General features: G+C 29.0%; 3 protein-coding genes and 1 long non-coding RNA gene across 5 annotated transcripts; 2 read left to right on the forward strand and 2 right to left on the reverse strand.

The window, feature by feature from the left end:
* The first annotated feature begins 510 nt into the window (after positions 1-510).
* On the forward strand, positions 511-6112 carry EDTP (Egg-derived tyrosine phosphatase). Its single transcript, XM_015315587.2, has 7 exons — positions 511-2106; positions 2447-3027; positions 3454-3773; positions 3860-4268; positions 4373-4699; positions 4962-5062; positions 5890-6112. The coding sequence occupies exons 1-7, from the start codon at positions 2020-2022 to the stop codon at positions 5970-5972; spliced, it is 1908 nt and encodes a 635-aa protein (XP_015171073.2). The 5' UTR covers positions 511-2019; the 3' UTR covers positions 5973-6112.
* Pex10 (peroxisomal biogenesis factor 10) lies at positions 6056-9123 on the reverse strand. Its single transcript, XM_089173024.1, has 4 exons — positions 8983-9123; positions 7919-7969; positions 6628-6952; positions 6056-6550 (listed from the first exon to the last, which is right to left on the reverse strand). Exons 2-4 carry the CDS (start codon positions 7954-7956, stop codon positions 6248-6250), a joined length of 666 nt encoding a protein of 221 aa, XP_089029150.1. The 5' UTR covers positions 7957-7969; positions 8983-9123; the 3' UTR covers positions 6056-6247.
* On the forward strand, positions 8192-17734 carry Rap1 (RAS oncogene family member Rap1). Of its 2 annotated transcripts, none has more exons than XM_015315591.2 (4): positions 8192-9786; positions 14781-15069; positions 15306-15587; positions 16118-17734. In XM_015315591.2, exons 2-4 carry the CDS (start codon positions 14887-14889, stop codon positions 16205-16207), a joined length of 555 nt encoding a protein of 184 aa, XP_015171077.1. In that variant the 5' UTR covers positions 8192-9786; positions 14781-14886; the 3' UTR covers positions 16208-17734. The 2 variants fall into 2 exon arrangements, with proteins under 2 accessions (XP_015171077.1, XP_015171078.1); XM_015315592.2 differs by having other exon boundaries at positions 8192-9531.
* Positions 9880-14774, reverse strand: LOC149032465 (uncharacterized). The gene is made up of 2 exons (XR_016176728.1): positions 12067-14774; positions 9880-11903 (listed from the first exon to the last, which is right to left on the reverse strand). It is a non-coding gene; the product is annotated as an uncharacterized LOC149032465 (long non-coding RNA).
* Positions 17735-18375: the final 641 nt, after the last annotated feature.

An 18375-nucleotide genomic window follows, 5' to 3' on the forward strand; every position in this document is an offset into this window, starting at 1 on the left:
ACATTTTGATTTTCTTTGAAATAAAAAATAAAAAATAAAAAGCAAATTATTACAGAATACGTGAGAAAGGTGTAATTGAAAATTCAATTTCAAATTCAAATTTTCAAATTCTCGATATTTCTATGAAACACATGAAAATAACTCTAAAATTATATATATATATATTCTTTTTGTCCAAATATATAAAATATCAAAAGTAACAGAAAAATTAGTACGTTTATTTATTGAGAAGAAGTATTTTTAAATAATTAATTTTATTATTTTATTTTAATTTAGTTTAAGTTTTTATAGTTTAGTATTAATAGTAACATATTTTTTTCAATTAATTTTTACATACATACGCAACGTATGTATGTATATATATGTATAAACGCGTTATGTTTGTAATAAAATATTTCGATCCTATTTAAGTAAAAATAAAATACTCTGTGTGCATTTATTTTTTTCACACGCTTTCTTTCACTTTCGTCCTTTTTTAAAAACTCAAACAAAGTTTGTTGATTGTGTTAAAATGGATGTGGCGAATGAAAATGATCTGTCGGTAATTAAAGTTCTGAAAATATGAGATAGGTGTACATCTATGTATGTATGTATAGTATGTCTCACATTTTAAAAAAACGTGCTCTCTAAGTGATTATGAAAAAAAGAAAAAATTGCACTTTAATGAAAATTGTTTGTTTGTTAAAACTAGTCTATTATTTTTCATTTTTTATTTAATTCATTCGGAAATGACTATTTTATTACGTAAAGTTCGAAATGCATGCAAGTGTGGATGCGACAAGCATTGGATTTGCCATGTTAAAAAAAGGTTATGTTGCACTGTTTTATTATATGGATAATATAGTCTATCATAGATTTTTATAATAATAATAAATAATAACGTTCATTTGAATTTCATGAAGATTTAAATTTGGATTTAATGACAAACATAATAAATACATTAATAATAAAAATATTATTTATAATAATAACGCGAGCACATGAAGAGCACATGAAAAGTACATGAAGATCACATTTATTACGATCTAGAGATTTTATACACAATTATCTTATGTAAAATAATTGTTACATTATTTATATATATATATATACTCCTTTATTATAATTATTTTATATAAACAAGTAATTGGAAAGTATACAAAAAAAAATCATTTATTTGATTTAATTTAGGATCAAATTCGTCTTTTATTTATTAATATGACTAACAAGTATAGTAATTAATAAAACAATCTAAATTGATCTATATATATGATTATAATAATAACATTAGTAATAAATACCTTGTATACACGTTAAGAATATATTTATATAATATTATTATTATATTTAAAAGCTTCGAATTTATTAATTTTAATTTAATGAGTAACAATGATTATTTTGATTATTAGGAATTTTTAACAATAATATAAATATATAACGGAGTGATAATTAATGCAGATAAAGATTTACATGTTCATATAGAGGAATAAACGTCAGGCCTTATTGGATATTATAAATGCGTTAAAAGATGCGAAGACTGGAATTAATATGTAACATAATATTATTGCGAATGGGATTATAGTGTTATCTCTATATAATTAATTTATACATTATAGAATGATTACTAATATTTAACTATTTGTATGACATAAATTTTTGCGCATTCTATATATATATATATATATATATGTATATATCTTAAGTACTATTAAGTACGTAATTGTTCATTTAGCAATTAGAAATATGTTATCGAGAAATCATAAATTTAACGTATAAGTATCAAAGAGCACATATATTTTGTGATCGGAAGAGTTAAAGAATTGTGACAAATCTGTATTATTCACATGGTATATATGAAATGCAACAACAGTAGTGCAATTGTTTCTTTATACAAAAACATTGGAAGTACTTTTAAAAATAATAACTATTATAATAATGCATAAAGTGCATTAAATGAAGACAACCTGTTGTGAATTAAAATTCTTCCAAAATATGCTTACTTGTTAAGTTTTAGATACATACATTAAAAGTCAGTTAACCATGACTGAAATCACCACTAAAGATCTACAAGAATTAGTTGTGTACTTCTCTAAGAATATTTATCAGACTAAAGATGAATCGGAAACAGTAATTATTTATTATTTTATATTATTATATATGTATCGGGGCTTCTCAAACTTTTCCACTTGGCGACTTCCTTTATCTATGCTAATATTTTTGTAAAACCCAGGGTATAGATTTTATACTATCTTCTTTTTTACTATCATAAATACACAAACATATTATACGTTTAGTGTTGCTAAACTAGTTTTGAATTAATTTTTAATTAACACGTATCCAGGAGTTTTTTAGTTTTGCTACAATTTCTGTGACCCACATTTTGAGAAGACCTGTTATATATTGCTATTTCTTAATTAGTCATAATTGTTTGTTATTTATTTAAAAACTCGAGCAATTTCTTTTTCAGAATCAAATTATTATGCAACGATGTCTGCTTCTTAGCAGTTTAGATTATACTCTTTCGGTAATAAATAATCATTTAGGTGAACTATGTGGACATTATCCGAGTCAGCTTATTCTATTACAAAATAAAAAGTCAAAAAATCCAGATACAAATGATACATCATCGACATCACTGCCATCGACATCACTGCCATCAAAAAATACAGAGACTATGTGTGAAAGCATGTATGATCCTAATAAATTAAGGGAAATAATAAAAAATGCTAGATATGCTAGATGTCGTACAAGATTTCCACTGCCTGTAATACTTTACAATGGTAGACATATATGCAGATCAGCAACATTAGCTAGTGGACCAGAAATTTGTGGTAGATTGGGAATAAATTATTTCTTTCCAAGTAATGGAAGTGTATCTTCTCCTGTTGATGAACAATTAGATGAGGCAAGTGGGATACAGCCAAAGAATAACGATTGGCAATTATTTGACAGAGTTAGAAATCAAGACATTAAACTTTTGAAGACACTTAATGTAGGAACCATCATCGATTTTATGGTGGAAAATAAGAAAGTTAAATATGGACTGAAGTAAGATTTCTATTTCATTTAAAATACCATTTTTTTAACTCTGCATGCAATTATTTATGATATTCTATTTTTATAAAAGCTCATTTTCGAAACTTTACAATTTTTTAATTTTTTATTTAACATTTACATCGTTTTTTACAAATAAATTAAATTGGGAATACACAATGCATAATTTCTTCATACATAATTTTGTATCAATACGTAATAGTGATATAAAATTTATTTAATATTCACAATTCTGATTATATTTGATAAAATAGGAATTAGTTGAAATTGTTATTGTAATTGTACCGATGAGTACTACTAACTTATTTTTCCACAGACGGTGTAAAGTTTCATAATAGTTAGCATAGCATGTACAGTCCATTTTACTTGTAAATCCACTTTTAGAGGCCCTTAAACAGAGCTCTTTTGTTCGATACTCAGCGTGTCTTCTTCAGAGAAGATAGATAAAGAGAAGAGGTATTCTGGATTCGCCATTATTTCCTTGCCATATCCTGGTTGTGAGTTCTTCAAACAATTTCGAGAGAATAATTATTGCGCCAAGGGTTTAATATTCGATTGGGCTCAATCTTATGTGGACGCACAAATCTATATACCCGAAGATACAATCTCTTCTCAGTTACAGTTAAAATGGGATCACTATCAATTTTGGGATCTTATTAAATTAACTAAAAATTATTTAAAACTTATTTTGAGATATTTAAATGAAAGTAATAGTGGATTGCTGGTTCACTGTATTTCAGGTAATAAATAAAAGTCTTAGATACTTACTATTTTTAATAATGATATCTTTGATCTATTATTTATTAGAATTATATTTTCATTATAGGATGGGATAGAACACCTTTATTTATCTCATTATTGAGAATTAGTTTATGGGCTGACGGTGCTATACACACATCATTGGATGTTAATCAAATTCTTTATTATACAATAGCATACGATTGGCTACTTTTTGGACATAATTTACAGGACAGAATAAACAAAGGAGAAGAAATATTTTTCTTCTGTTTTTATTTTCTGAAATATATTACCGACGAAGATTTCAGTATTAATCAATATGATAATACAAAAAATATTTCTACGGATAGCGAACCACAATTGGAAAATTTCATATATGATACTGAATCTGTTAGTTCCAACTTAAGTCTGAGTAGTGGATCTAGCAAAGATAGTCAAGATAACCCACCAACTTTGTTTTATAGTGAAAGCTCTAATCAAGATGATAATTTTACTGGGTATACATTGATATTTGTATCATTTTCTGCATACAATAATTTTGATTTAGCTTATCTTTTGATATTATTATTTAACATTGAAATAAATCTATTGTCTTTTACAGAAATTTTGCACAATTAACAATTCAAAATTCTCCTAGTAAGGAAGCACAAGGATATCGATCCTCTTTTCCCCCTAAAAGAACGTCTCCAGTCGCTGTACCTATGGGTTGTCGTCGACAACGAAATGAATCAACTTCCTCTGGTGGTTCATGGCAAATGATATCTGGAACTGGTAGTTTACGTGGTTCAACAACAGCTAACGCATCTACTACAGATGGATCTAATTCTTCTGGCTCGATTAGCAAAGGTTTATTTGAAAATTTTGTAAATCAAGGACATGGATCTAGTAAAGCAATATTGGAAGATGACGAATTCGTATCACAAGTACAGTAAGTTTTAAAGTTTAAATAAATATTTATTTACTTATTTAACCCCTTGCACACTGTAAAAACGCATGAGACTTGTAACAGAGCTAACGGGCCATACATAAAAAGTACAAAATATAGCACCAAATATGGTGTTCAGCTCTGTGCATTAAATCATGATGCAAGGGATTCAATATATGTGAATATATAACAAATATAAATATACGTGTGCATATTTTTATTTATGATTTAATTTATACGCAATATGTGAATTGTATTTTTTTAGAAGTCGCAAATATAAACTGCAGTGTTTAAGATCAACATTTTACGATGCTTATAAACCTTGTGGATTTCGTATGAGAGAAAATTCTGAACCGAGAGGTTTAGGTAAAATGATAAGTGATTTAACTGCCTAAAGTAGTCATCCATAGATGTTAAATATACATTTTTATAACTAATATGGTATTAACGCGTTCGCTATTATGTCATGAAGAAAAGATTCCAAATCTATAACTTATATTTTTTAATTGATTGATTCATGACAAATATATACATTGATAAACGACATGTGAATTCAGGGTTTTAATTGGAATTGATATGTAACAAATAAATGATAGCTGTGGCGAACACGTTAATCATTTATCGCGAATTATATCATTAGTTTTTTCATCATTGATATCTTTCTTTTAACTAAAATAATTTTTCAAATCATTGAAAAGAAAAGGAAAGACAAAATAATAGAATATTTGTATATTATTGTTACGTAGTAGACAATGTATTGTTAAATGAAAAATGGTGTGTATACACAATATAAATAAAAATTAATATTTTTTTATATATTTACAGTATATATGTATATACTCCGTATATACATACATACATATATGTATATATGTATGTATGAATATTTTATATATATATATATATATGTATATATCTATGTATGAATATACGAATCTTCTTTGTTTTATAGATTTGTAGAAACAATTGAAATATTTATTATCTAGCCTAATTCTCAGTTTCATTTTTAACGAGTGTTACTAATATACTTGCACAATACAGCTTTATCATAAAAGAAACGTTTTTAATGCTATTTATTTATAAGCAAAATTTACCAACATTCGTCTTTTATATATATATGTATATATACATACGTATATATATAAATAAGAATATATTATATAAGTTTATATAATTTATATATTGTATTATAGATTCATTAAATATACGATTCTTTGGGGTGGAACATTTTCTCTACAAAAGGGACATTGTGGTTTATTGCGCAACCAATTACTAATGCAAGGCCAACAAAATATGTGACCACAGGGAGTTGCAGTTGTTGATATTGCTTCAGTACACAACTGACATTTTCCATGTACATCTGTTTCAGTCAGTTTTATATGTTCTTCGTTATTCCTCCGCTGCGATTCATTTTGCCATATTTTTAATACAGATTGCATTAAAGTTATGATTCCGAGTAACCTTAAACCCCAGCTAATTTTATCAACAGATGGAGTACCGTAAACCTTTAGAAATATTAATAAGTTACCAAAATACAATAAATATTATTCATTAATATTTAATATTATAATAATAGTATAATATAATATGCAAAAAATTTACCTTTGCATAATCTATTTTAGTTAATCTTTTACCTAAACTGTAATATCTACCAGAGATATAAAAGATACTTTTATGAATTAATATGAGTAGAGGTATTATTGACTGTAATCTTGATAAAATCAAATTGAGCAATTTAATCGACTGTTCTGTTAATTGATTACCAGAATCATTAACGTATCTTTGTAATAGATCCAATCCTCTCAACAACGTTCTTTCCCCAAAATATTCTAGCATCATAGCCATAATCCTTGCCTAAATAGGAAATTTCATTAATTATTATGCTTAATATAATCAAATATACATTAATATATCATATGAATACTACATACACTTAAAGATGGAATTCTGTATGCTTTAATATCAGCCTGAACAATTCCAGTATACTCTTCTCCCAAAGTTTGATTACCCATTCCAGTTGTAAAAATAAAATATATCAATTTAGCTAATGTATCAGAAATTAAATGCCGAGATAGAGTCCTGTAATTCTTAAAATCATGTAATATGTCGGAAAGCTTTTCTTGCAGTTGTAATACAAAATCTAAATCCCTTTGATGAGACCGAAGTATCTCCGCTTGATTGGCATATTTTAATTTTCTTTTTTGAGAATTTTTCGACATGTTTTGGTCTTTCCTGGTGTCCATTTTCTTTATTAACCTGTATAAATAAAAATATTTAACATATACACGCACATATATATGTATATATATGTATACCTTGCATTGTGGTCTCTCAAAAAACTACTTGTTACAAAAAAATATATATGTTATAACCTTATATTTAAGATTTAGATTTTTAGATTTGTTTATATAATGAAAATCGTATTGAAAAATATAATGTTGAATATTCGTAACATTAATAACTAACCTAGTTATTTGAAAATATTTCAAATTGTGTTGTGAGATACAAATATTTGAGACTTAATATCTTGAATTATTTTTTCTTTCTTCTTTAATAGCTAACCTTTGATTACTGGAATAATTTTATACAATATGATAATTTTTTTATAATATATAATGGTTAAGTTGTACAAATGCATAATGTGTATATACATTATTCATCATGAGCGAAAATTTGTATATTTGTAAAAAGTAAGAAAAATTATAACAATAATCTTTTTAAAAGTTTCAAACATGAAATAACTAATTTTAAATTATGCAATGCTAGAGTTTTTTAAAATATCATTTTTGATAATAATGTTTTAAAATATGTCAGTCATTGATGAGTTTGCATTTACATACAAAATTTAAAAAAGTTCAATTAATTTGCATTTCCTTCTGTGCATAGAAAAATGCAAAAATTTTAAGAATAAATCTTATTTTTTAATTTGAAAATAATTTGAAAAATAAGTGGCTGAATAATGAAAATATTAAAAAATTTTTAATAGTATTTATTTATCGACATAATCTTCCTCGATTTCAATATACTCGATCGTACGCAACGTTCGAGAAGTATATTTATTAATATCTCAAAAATTTCTTTCTAAAAATTCTTGAAAATATCTAATAAATATATTTCGTCATAGTCAGGGATATGTGGCATTCTTTAAATAAACTTTTCTAACAAACAACACGTGACAGATACATTTTAAAACATTAAGGTTATGCATAGAATAAATGTTACCTCAAGATATGTTGGTAAGGTAGAAATGTTACGGCCATCTATGAACGAAATCTACGAATTAAATAAAATATATCTAGTGAGTAATCTTTTGTGTTGGCCACACAATTCATCGATATTTCTGTCGAAGTAGTATCGTTACAATAGTTCAATATAACGTATTTCTATAAAATAATATTTTGTATACTCAATCATATATAAATAATATTAAAGTTATTAATTTAATTTAGAAACGTATGTATTTGTTAAAGTATTGTAAAAAAGAAAAAAGGATAAGAGAATAGAGAAAAGAAAAAAGTAGATGAGAGGGGAAAAAAATCCCTAGAACAAATGTACCAAGAAACGGGGTGCAATCGGTAAAGAGGAGGAGAAAGAAAAAGAAGAAGAAAAGAGGAAGAAGTTCATCGATTGCATCGCTGGGAAAATTGGAGGAGGGCAGGACGATCGTTTTGTATAGACAGAGGGCCCCGCAGTGGTAAAGAGCAGAGAGACATCGCCCTAGATAACGGTAGAATTGTGCGCGCTGCTGTCGCCTTGCTGCCTCCTCTCTACTCAGCTTCTGCTCTCGCCAGTATTTTTGTGGAGAGAAGAAGAGAAAAAGGAAAAAAGTGTCAAAACCGCAACGAACTATTCGCTTTGAAATATAACATAAAGAAAAAACTCAATTAAAGGAAGACAAACTAAACTTCAGTCCGGTTTCCAGTTAGCGAGTGATCGAGAGAGACAGAAAGAGACTTCCAGCTCATAGTGCGCGTGTGTTTTTGTGCTTCTTGCGTGTGGGTGTAGTTCGTCGCGTTCGTCCGTCGTGCGTGCGTGCGTGCCGTGCATGCGTGCGCGTGTGTGTCGTCCGTCCCCGTTTGTCGTTCTCGGTGGTGACGAGGACAAGGTGGAGCACACGACTAGGACAACAGTGGTGGGCAAGTTGTAGTAGTAGTAGTGTGAAAAGAAGACTAGGAAAAATACCTAGGGACATTGCTGTAACGTGACAGGAAAATATATTACGAAGAAAAAGGATAAAAAAAAAAAGAAAGAAAGAACAGGAAGATAGAAGAATCTAATCTAACTACCGTGTCTAGAAAGACGAGGGTGGGGGGATCCTTTACAACAATATATCTTTATATTTCGTTTCGCGTTTCACGCGGGTTCCACGTTTGACACCTTCTTCTCTTTTTTTTTGTCCCTCTTTTTTCGGTTTTTGCCATCATTCGCTACTATCTTTCTTTTCTTCTTCCTCTTGCACCTCCACCACCACTACCACCTCCTCCTCCTCCCTCATCTCTTCACATCCTCCTTTTGCTCCTGCTCCTCCTCCTCCTCCTCTCAGTTACCGACTGCACCGCGACCCTCGATGACCCTGCAACCGTGCGCCGAGGAATCGAACGGCGAGTCAGAAAACAACTAATCGCTGCCCGATATCCTTCGTAAATCGGGATACGAGATTGTGTATATATATGTGTGTGCGTGAGTGGGGTATATAAGGCGCGCTCAAAGTGGGAGAAAGAGGGAGATAAGAAGAACGAGAGATAGAAGGAAAGAAGAAGATAAAAGGAAAGACAGAGAAAGAGGGATATAGAAGAAGAAGTAGAAGAAGAAGAAGAAGAGGAAGCGAGAGTGAGGTACGGCTAGAATCAGAGAGAAGAGAGAGAGAGAGGGAAAATCGAGTGTGCGCGCGCGCCTACAGAGAGTGAAAGAGAGAGAGAAAATTGTAGAGAAGAGAGGAGAGAGAGATAGAGAGAGAGTGAGAGAGAGAGAAAAGGGGCGGGAGGGAGGGAGGAGTAAGAAAGAGTCGTTGGACTCTCCTCCATTAGCCAAAGAACGGATACGTCGTTGCAAGCAGAATCTAGGAGCGTCTCCGAAACGGCGTACACGAGGTAAGCTTTGAACGGATTGACGTTCGTACCACACTGCAAGCGTCAAATGCGCTTTCTAAAAAAAGATCCCCGTCCGAGTCTCTCTCAACAGGGAAATCCCCCTCTCTCTTCGTCTCTCTCTCTTTTCTCTCTCCTTCTCTCTTTCTTTCTCTGTCTCTATTACTTTTCCCCCTCCGGCAGTATTGCTGCCTGCCTTTTCCATCGCGAGCTCTCCCATGGAACCATGATCGTGGCGTGGCATGCTAACCGCCGACCCCTGCCGGAAATCGACGAGCGCCGGTCTCCTCTTTTCCCTTCCACTCTACCTCTTCTTCCTCTCTTTTTCTACCCCCACCCTTTTTTTGTCACAGAAAAACCACGGCGAGAAAGCGAGAGAAAGAAAGAGAGAGAGCATGAACGTTCCGAAAGCATTCGCTTTCGACATTTTCTTTAACAACGTGATTCTCTTATATTATCGATTACTCATCGTCTAAGGTTTATATTAGATCGTGATTTATGTATCATTTTCTTTTTTAAATTATATTTCTGTTACACTTGTATTTGATTATTAAATTCCTCCAATGACGATCACGTTTTGTTCATTTTGATTGGTCAATTAGTTCGAACTTGGGCTCGATTAAATACGGCGCGAGTTTCGAATTACATTCGTTCGTTTTAACGAGGTGGAGGACGTAATTGTAACTGCGAAGGGAATTCGCCTCCTTCTCGTGCATTCTCGACTGTTTTCACGCCCGATAACTGTGTCGCTCGATTCTTATCTAGGAAAGAAAGAGAGAAAATTTTTATACTACCTCCTCCCTTTTTTTTTTTAAATATTTATTGTAGCTAAAATCTATTGTTCAGAAAAGATTCATTCGTTTAATCTTTTTCTTACATTTGGTATGATTTACTTTTAATTGAGTTTCATTTTTATCCTATGATAATCATTAAATATTTGACAAAAAAATATTAATATATTATTTAAATATTTTTCTTCTATTACGTCACGTAGTAAGTTTCATGTTTGATAGATAATTTTTAATGTTTATAAGATAAACTTTCCTTTGGCGAGTTTGTTGTTAAAAAAATCTGTTTGTAATCTTTGACAAAAGATATTACTTTATTATGTGCTTTCGATAAATTCCGATTTCAACGAATCTGGGATATTTGCTATCGTTTATCTGCTCTTGCGCATCGAGAACTCGATTAAAAGTTTCATACTTTATCGTTACAAATATTAGTTTGTTATAAATTTTTGATTTTTATTCGTTTTTATGTATTTCCGAAGTATAAGTATATACATTTGGATTATAACAAATGAAAAGAATAATTTGAACAAAGAAATTGGAACAAACTATTGTTTTATATTTACAAATGATGTATTTATTGTTATTACAATGTTTCTATCTAGTAGTAAATGGTTACTTTCATCTTATTTTTGATATATTTAATGTTACCACATATATGGAAAATTGAATGAACATTTTTTAAAATTTAAGTATTATTGTTAAACTTATTTATAATTCCTATAAATCTGTAACATGTTTTTTCTCTTTTATCAGTAACCTCATTTAATAAATAATGATACTTCATTATCGTAGACCACCATTTCTTGTTAATTTTAATAATATGTCACATGTATATATTTGTAATAACAACATTTTTTTTGCGTACTCTTATGTGTAAACCAAAAAAGAAATCCCTTGCGTCCCGCAATTATTTCTATGTATAAATCTAATTACATTTTCATCTTTCTATTGTAAATATGCTATTACAATTGTACCGAGTCCACAATGTTTTAATGTCAATTTCAAATGGAGCATCTCATGTGCGGTTGTAATTAATTACACTTGTACATCTGCACTTCATTATTAACGATGAGATATGTCGTATTATCATTTTCATATATTTTTCAACTCTCAAATCCACTCTGAGAAATGACTAATATCATTTATGATTTATTCCGCTTCAATTTTAAAATACTCACTTTTTAACCTTTAACCTCAATATTCTTTTAAAGATCCCTAGCTCTTATATTCGTTGCTTGCAGATTGTTACGTCATGGAACATTAATTTGTTAATCCTTGCGGTTTTAGACGATGAAATATTTAGTAATAGTGGCACGCGCGTTTCTAGAACTTAAACATTAATTCTTTAGATTCTACAAAATTGTATTTAGTATAGCGTTATAAAATAATATGTAAATATAATATCAATAAAATTTACGCTTTACAATATTTATATATGCTCTCTGTATAATTTAATTTTTAATTTGTTGTTGTTATTATATATTTCATTTACCCACGTTAGAAATGTTTACTTGGATGATTAGATAGAAAAACAAAGTAATATAGATATGCATGAAATAAAATAATTTAATGTGTTGTCCCTTTAAAACAATAGTTAGAATAATATTAAATATAAAATAAGAATGTAAGAGTGATAAAGTATATCAACTACCGTCGGATAAATCCGACTCTCGTGTCTCTCGCGACTGAATTCTTCGAAGTGAAAGGATTAAGCGAAGTATCAAAAGAAATATATACATAGACTTCTGTTTAGAAATATACCAGTAACCTTGAAAACCTGAGAACGTCGATCTCAAGAAAAATAATCTCCTCGGTGCTTATTTTCTGCACACTTCATGAATATTCTGTTGTTTAAGTTTAGTAATAATTATTGTCGTTCTTTTTTCTTTTTAATTAATTGTTTCATAATAATGTATATAATATAATTTAACAGAAAAACAACATTAATTATTACTAAATTATTTATTATATATATCATATTGTATTAATGACGCATACGTATACATAATTCATAATACGTACATATCAGGCTTATCAAACTAAATATTAACAAAATAAAATATTTGTGAAGCATTTTTAATATCATAATACTTGTATATATTAATAAATTTAAACAAAATTATAAAGAATTATTGATATGCTAAAGAAAGAAGAAAAAAAGGTTCTAATTTAAAAAATAATTTGCTTTTTAAACGAAATTGTATAAAAAAAAAAAAAAAATAAAAAAAAAATACAAGAAAACGAAAAAGTAAAGTTTCTACGGAAATTTTTCTACTACTATTCGACATTAACGATAATTGAAAGAGAGCTTATACACGCGATTCATATGATGTAAATCGTGCCGTTGCTTTGTATTATCAGGCGTTACATCATATCCTGCCCACCTCTTATCTAGCCAGGATACGATCGTCTACGCGACACAGATTCCACGCTAGCTCTGATCGCTTTTCTTTTATTTCAAAAAACCCGCCGTCGTTATCCTTCCTGCATAATAACACATATATTACAATTACTACATATTTTCGAAGGAATATGCAAGTATATGTTATAACTATATTACATTAGATACATGTATTACTATGTATGAAATACTTCTTTAATACTAGTACATTACATCAGTTTCTTTTTGTTTTTTTTTATTAATGTCTAAAGTTAAGATAAAAAAAGTTACATCATGAGAAAGAAAATTGTTCAAAAATAATATTCTACAAGATATTTCGTTATTTCCTCGAAAAAAATAAATACAATTAAAAGTATAACGAAGGAATTATAATTATCGATCAAAAAAATCTTTTGGTAATAAATATTAAATCAATAATTTGATTTGGAAATATATTGTGGTATTTTCAAAGATGGCGTCGATCTACTCTGAGTTATTTGAATAAGTCATACAAATTGATACAAATAATAAGAATAAATAAATAAATTTAAATAGTATAAATAAATATCTTTATTCATTGATTAGAAAAATTAGGAATAACAGAATTTGTGCGTATATTATTGGTGGGATTTCGAAAAAAAGAAGAAAAAGAAAAATAATAAAAATAAGAAAAATAAAAAGAAGAAAAATAAAAAGAAGAAAAAAAGAGAGAAAAATGGGAACTCTGCTCTTTTTACTCTTTCGTTCGAGAATGACGCATCCCTGTGACACAGTTTTACACAATAGAACAGTCAGGCTGCTTTTAACGAGAGGCTTCTGTGTATACCACTCTTTATCATTCTTAAAGGATGGCGCCCATGCATGCGCGCCCATTTTTAATCGTCGCTGAAAATCCGCAAATCTGGAACGTCTTTCACTTTTATCGAATTTTTATATACAAATATATGTATTTATTTCTCTCTTTATCTCTTTATCTCTTTTTCTCTTTTCCTCTTTTCTCTTTTTTCTCTTTTTCTCTTTGATATATATCTGAAATACTTTAATCATATTTTTTTTTTTTTTTTTCAAATAATTAATGCCAGTTAACAGGAGTTAATATTCGAGTCAAAAGTTTAGCGAGTAAATTTTTTAATTAATTATACTTTTTCGAAACTTTTCAAATTAAGTTCTTTTTCCTTTTTTGTTTTCAAATCGTAGATAAGAAAAGTTGACCTAAAAGTGGTAATTGATTTTTAAAATCACTTTGGAACTTTTGGCTCAAACTGTATTTAGAGACGCACATACACGCCGACACTAACAAGTTTGTTAGTGAGAACATGTATCGATCAAATTATGCGCAATAGTCTAACAATAGAAATAGTTTATTATAAAAAGAAAATAGTACAATGATCATTTTTCTTTTTCTTTTTTTTTTGCTATTGTAAAAAATTCCTATATTTGTTACTAAAATATTATTAACACTAGATATATCACCATTTTTAGTATACCTACTTCTACCACATTAGTCAAAATGACTGCTGTATACAAAAAAAAATGCTTTTTGAAGCTTCCAGTCTTTATTTACTCTTAAAAAAAAAAAAATGTTTAACAATAATAATTTTAATAGATAAATGGATTTATAGACATTTTTAAATAACAAAACGCTTAATTATTTACAGAAATCAAATGGTACATGAAGTAGAAATTTTGAATGAAAATGGCCCAACCAGTTAAAATGACTGGTCTGGTATATCTAGTGTTAACGAAAGGCAGACATATGATCATGAATTTAAGGAGAAGAACATAATAAATAATTTTTCTAAATATTGAATTATTTTGTTTTCTAGGTCCTCTTCGCCATATTACATTATATATAGAAAGAAAGAAAACGTGGCGGATTCGGCAATCACTTGGCTGTGACAACGTGCACAGATTAATAGTTAGAGCAAAGAAATGCGTGAATATAAAATAGTAGTATTGGGCAGTGGAGGTGTAGGCAAATCTGCCCTCACTGTCCAATTTGTCCAAGGAATTTTTGTTGAGAAGTACGATCCTACGATCGAGGATAGCTACCGTAAGCAAGTCGAAGTAGACGGTCAACAATGTATGTTAGAAATTCTAGACACAGCTGGAACGGTAAGTCATACAGTGCTCTTTTGTCATACACACATTTAGATATTTTCTCTTTTTTTTTGCATATTTTTCTTCTTCTATTATTCACTTTAAAACAACCGGTTTTCTTCTTTTACCTTCTTTTATCTTTAAAACATTTACACTCTCTCTCTCCTTATACGCTAACATACATGTAAATGTAATAGGGATTTTAATACAATATAATTTGTGTATTTGCTTATTTGATTTGTCTCTTTTAGGAACAATTTACAGCCATGAGGGATTTGTACATGAAAAACGGACAAGGTTTCGTTTTAGTATACTCGATAACGGCACAGTCGACGTTTAACGATCTGCAAGACCTGAGGGAACAGATCCTACGAGTAAAAGACACAGATGATGTGCCAATGGTACTTGTGGGTAATAAATGTGATTTGGAGGACGAAAGAGTAGTTGGCAAAGACCAGGGCGTCAACCTTGCCCGGCAATTTAATTGTGCGTTCATGGAGACCTCTGCCAAAGCCAAGATTAATGTGAACGATGTACGTTTTATCCTTTTATTTTTTAATCAATTTTATTTATTTATCTATCTGTTGTGCGTATCTTGCAGAGAACAAAAAAGAATAAACAGAAGAGAAACAAAATTTCAAATTATTATGAATTGTATTCAAGTTTTCAGATTTTTCCCCTAATGGATTTTATGAAAAATTTCTTACATCAGAAAATGTTTAGTGGTTTATGAGAAAAGAAATAAGAGAAGAACTTAAAAACTTGAATATAATTTTTCCTCTCTGACAAATTATGCGCATCAGAAAGCTGGTAGTTTTTGCGAGGGAAGGAAACAAAAAATGAAAAGTTGAATCTACCTCCGCATATCATTAAATTATTTTATGTACGAGGGTAGTGTTCTACAATGAAACTATCGATTTTTGGAGGGAGTTTCTTTTTCACAATAAAATTTCTATTTTACATTGTAGACGCAATCCTACTACTACATATCATGTACTTGTGCAGGAGGAATATTTAGATGTTATAACATTAATTTTTATAATTGTTATTATTATTATTACAGATCTTCTACGATTTAGTTCGACAAATCAATAAAAAGTCACCGGAGAAGAAGATGAAGCAAAAGAAGAAATCGCTGTGCCTACTTCTGTAAGATTTTTCTATGGCAGTGTCCATATTTTCTTCTGCATTGAAATAATACACCAGTGGAAGATGAAAGAGGAACTGGCGGTTATAAAAATACTACTAGTGACAAGAAGAAGACGAAGAAAAAGAAGAAAGAAAAGAAGAAGAGAAAAGAAAAGATGGGGGCTGATAAGATGATAAAATAATAGCAGAGGAACTAAACAAAACAAGAAGGAGATAATATGATGATGATGATGATGATAATGATAATGATAATGATAATGATGATGATGATGATGATAATGATAATGATGATAACATGATGATGATATGATGATGATATGATGATTTGGATGGTTGTAAAACGAGAAAAGACAAAGACGCAACGTAAAAGGAAGAGGAATGCAAGAGTTGGAGAGAGTCAAGCGTAAATGTGTGCATGTATCTTTGTATATGTGTGTCGAGAAAGAGAAAGAATGAGTATGCGTGATGTGTATATGATAAAAGAGAGAAAGAGAAAGAGAAAGAGAGGGAGTGAATAAGAGGTGAGAATGAGAGAAGAATGAAAGAAGAATGAAAGAAAGAAAGATAAAGAGGGTGAAAAAGAGAGAGAAAGAGGGTGAAAGAGAGAATGAAATAAAAGAGAGAGAGAGAGAGACAGACAGACAGAAAGAGAAAGAAAGAAAGAAAGAAAGAAAGAGAAAGAGTGAAGCGTGAGTGTGTGTGTGAGAGAGAGAGAGACAAACCAACGGGAAATATTGTATATATGTTAATCCCGGGTTGGCTCGTGTGCACGCGCAACAATAGCGCACAAAATAGTACGAGAGACCCCCGTGGTATTTGGTTATCATTGTAGGAGTTTTGCATTAAAGAAAATAAATAAATAATAAATAAATAAATAAATGAATGAATAAATGATTAAATAAATAAATAAATAAATAAATAAATGAGAATGAATAAATAAATAACGATGAAAAAAATAAAAAACAAAAAAAAATACAATTAATTAATATTATATATTTAGGTGAAAACACAGAAAATAATAAAAAGGAAGAAAGGGTTGAAAAAGAATAAAGAAAGCGGAAAAAAAACATTGAGGGAAGGATAAGACCAAGAAAAAGAAAAAGGGAAGAAAAGAAAAACGGATAAATAAACAAAGAAAGAAAAGGAAAGAAAGAAAAAAAATGTTTAGATGTGCGCGTGCGCAGGCCACAGCCCCCTTCCCCCCAATGCATTGCAACGCTCGCCGCGCACCTCTCTCTTATATAATATAATTATACATAGCCGATATACACAACACATACACCTACATAAACATACACACATACATGTACACTACGATGATGATCTTATTATTATTATTATTATTATTATTATTAATTATTAATTATTAATTATATTAATTATTAATTATTACTATTATTGCGAAAAAAAGCATCAGATTATTCATAAGTTATCCGTCGTTTGTTTTTCAAAACAATATATGTTTTTTCTATATCTCTCCGTATTAAAATGCAAGATAAATAAAAAGAAACCTCAGTGAGTGTTACAAAGAGCTCTCGGCTTGTTTGTATATGATCATCGTCATCCGATTATAATCAATCGTCTCTCTCTATACTCTTCTCTGCTGCGCGAATCCGACTACTATTTGTGTTAACATCAATAATATTATTATTATTATTATTATTATTATTATTATTATTATTATTATTACTATTAATAGTAATATTATTAATATTATTATTATTTTTATTATTATTATAATTATTATAATTATTACTATTATTATTGATAACATATTATATGTTCAGAATGTTAATTGTTATTTTTTATTTAAACTTTTTTTGTCTTTTTTTTATTTCTTTCTTTCGTTCACGGATTGATTTATTATTATTATTATTATTATTATTATTATTATTATTATTATTATTATTATTATTATTATTATTATTATTATTATTATTATTATTATTATTATTATTATTATTATTATTAGTTTTAAATCTCCGTATAATATGTTATCTCTTCCCTATTTAAAATTGTCAAGCTAATATCATTGTTTTTTTTCTTATGAAATTAATAATACGATGATACAAGAGGATCTTTTTCTATATTTTTTTGTTTTCTTCTTTTCTTTTATTTTGGTATTTTCTTCTTCTTCATAATTTCTTTTTAGAAATATTTTTTTATGTATCT

This window comes from Polistes dominula, unplaced genomic scaffold, assembly GCF_049000335.1.
Source record: "Polistes dominula isolate Pdom_NZ unplaced genomic scaffold, Pdom_raw_medaka contig_22, whole genome shotgun sequence".
NCBI classification, from domain to species: domain Eukaryota; kingdom Metazoa; phylum Arthropoda; class Insecta; order Hymenoptera; family Vespidae; genus Polistes; species Polistes dominula.

What these genes read in the sequence shown, in the direction of transcription:
- EDTP (XM_015315587.2), top strand. Translation starts at nt 2,020, where the DNA reads ATGACTGAAATCACCACTAAAGATCTACAAGAATTAGTTGTGTACTTC. An exon ending in CTAAAGATGAATCGGAAACA is followed by an intron (nt 2,107 to 2,446) that starts GTAATTATTTAT and finishes TTTCTTTTTCAG; the next exon opens with AATCAAATTATTATGCAACG. An exon ending in TTCTGAACCGAGAGGTTTAG is followed by an intron (nt 5,063 to 5,889) that starts GTAAAATGATAA and finishes ATTGTATTATAG; the next exon opens with ATTCATTAAATATACGATTC.
- Pex10 (XM_089173024.1), bottom strand. Translation starts at nt 7,956, where the DNA reads ATGGCCGTAACATTTCTACCTTACCAACATATCTTGAG. An exon ending in CCTTACCAACATATCTTGAG is followed by an intron (nt 6,953 to 7,918) that starts GTAACATTTATT and finishes TTATTTATACAG; the next exon opens with GTTAATAAAGAAAATGGACA. An exon ending in ACAGAATTCCATCTTTAAGT is followed by an intron (nt 6,551 to 6,627) that starts GTATGTAGTATT and finishes TTTCCTATTTAG; the next exon opens with GCAAGGATTATGGCTATGAT.
- Rap1 (XM_015315591.2), top strand. Translation starts at nt 14,887, where the DNA reads ATGCGTGAATATAAAATAGTAGTATTGGGCAGTGGAGGTGTAGGCAAA. An exon ending in TTCTAGACACAGCTGGAACG is followed by an intron (nt 15,070 to 15,305) that starts GTAAGTCATACA and finishes TGTCTCTTTTAG; the next exon opens with GAACAATTTACAGCCATGAG. An exon ending in CCAAGATTAATGTGAACGAT is followed by an intron (nt 15,588 to 16,117) that starts GTACGTTTTATC and finishes TTATTATTACAG; the next exon opens with ATCTTCTACGATTTAGTTCG.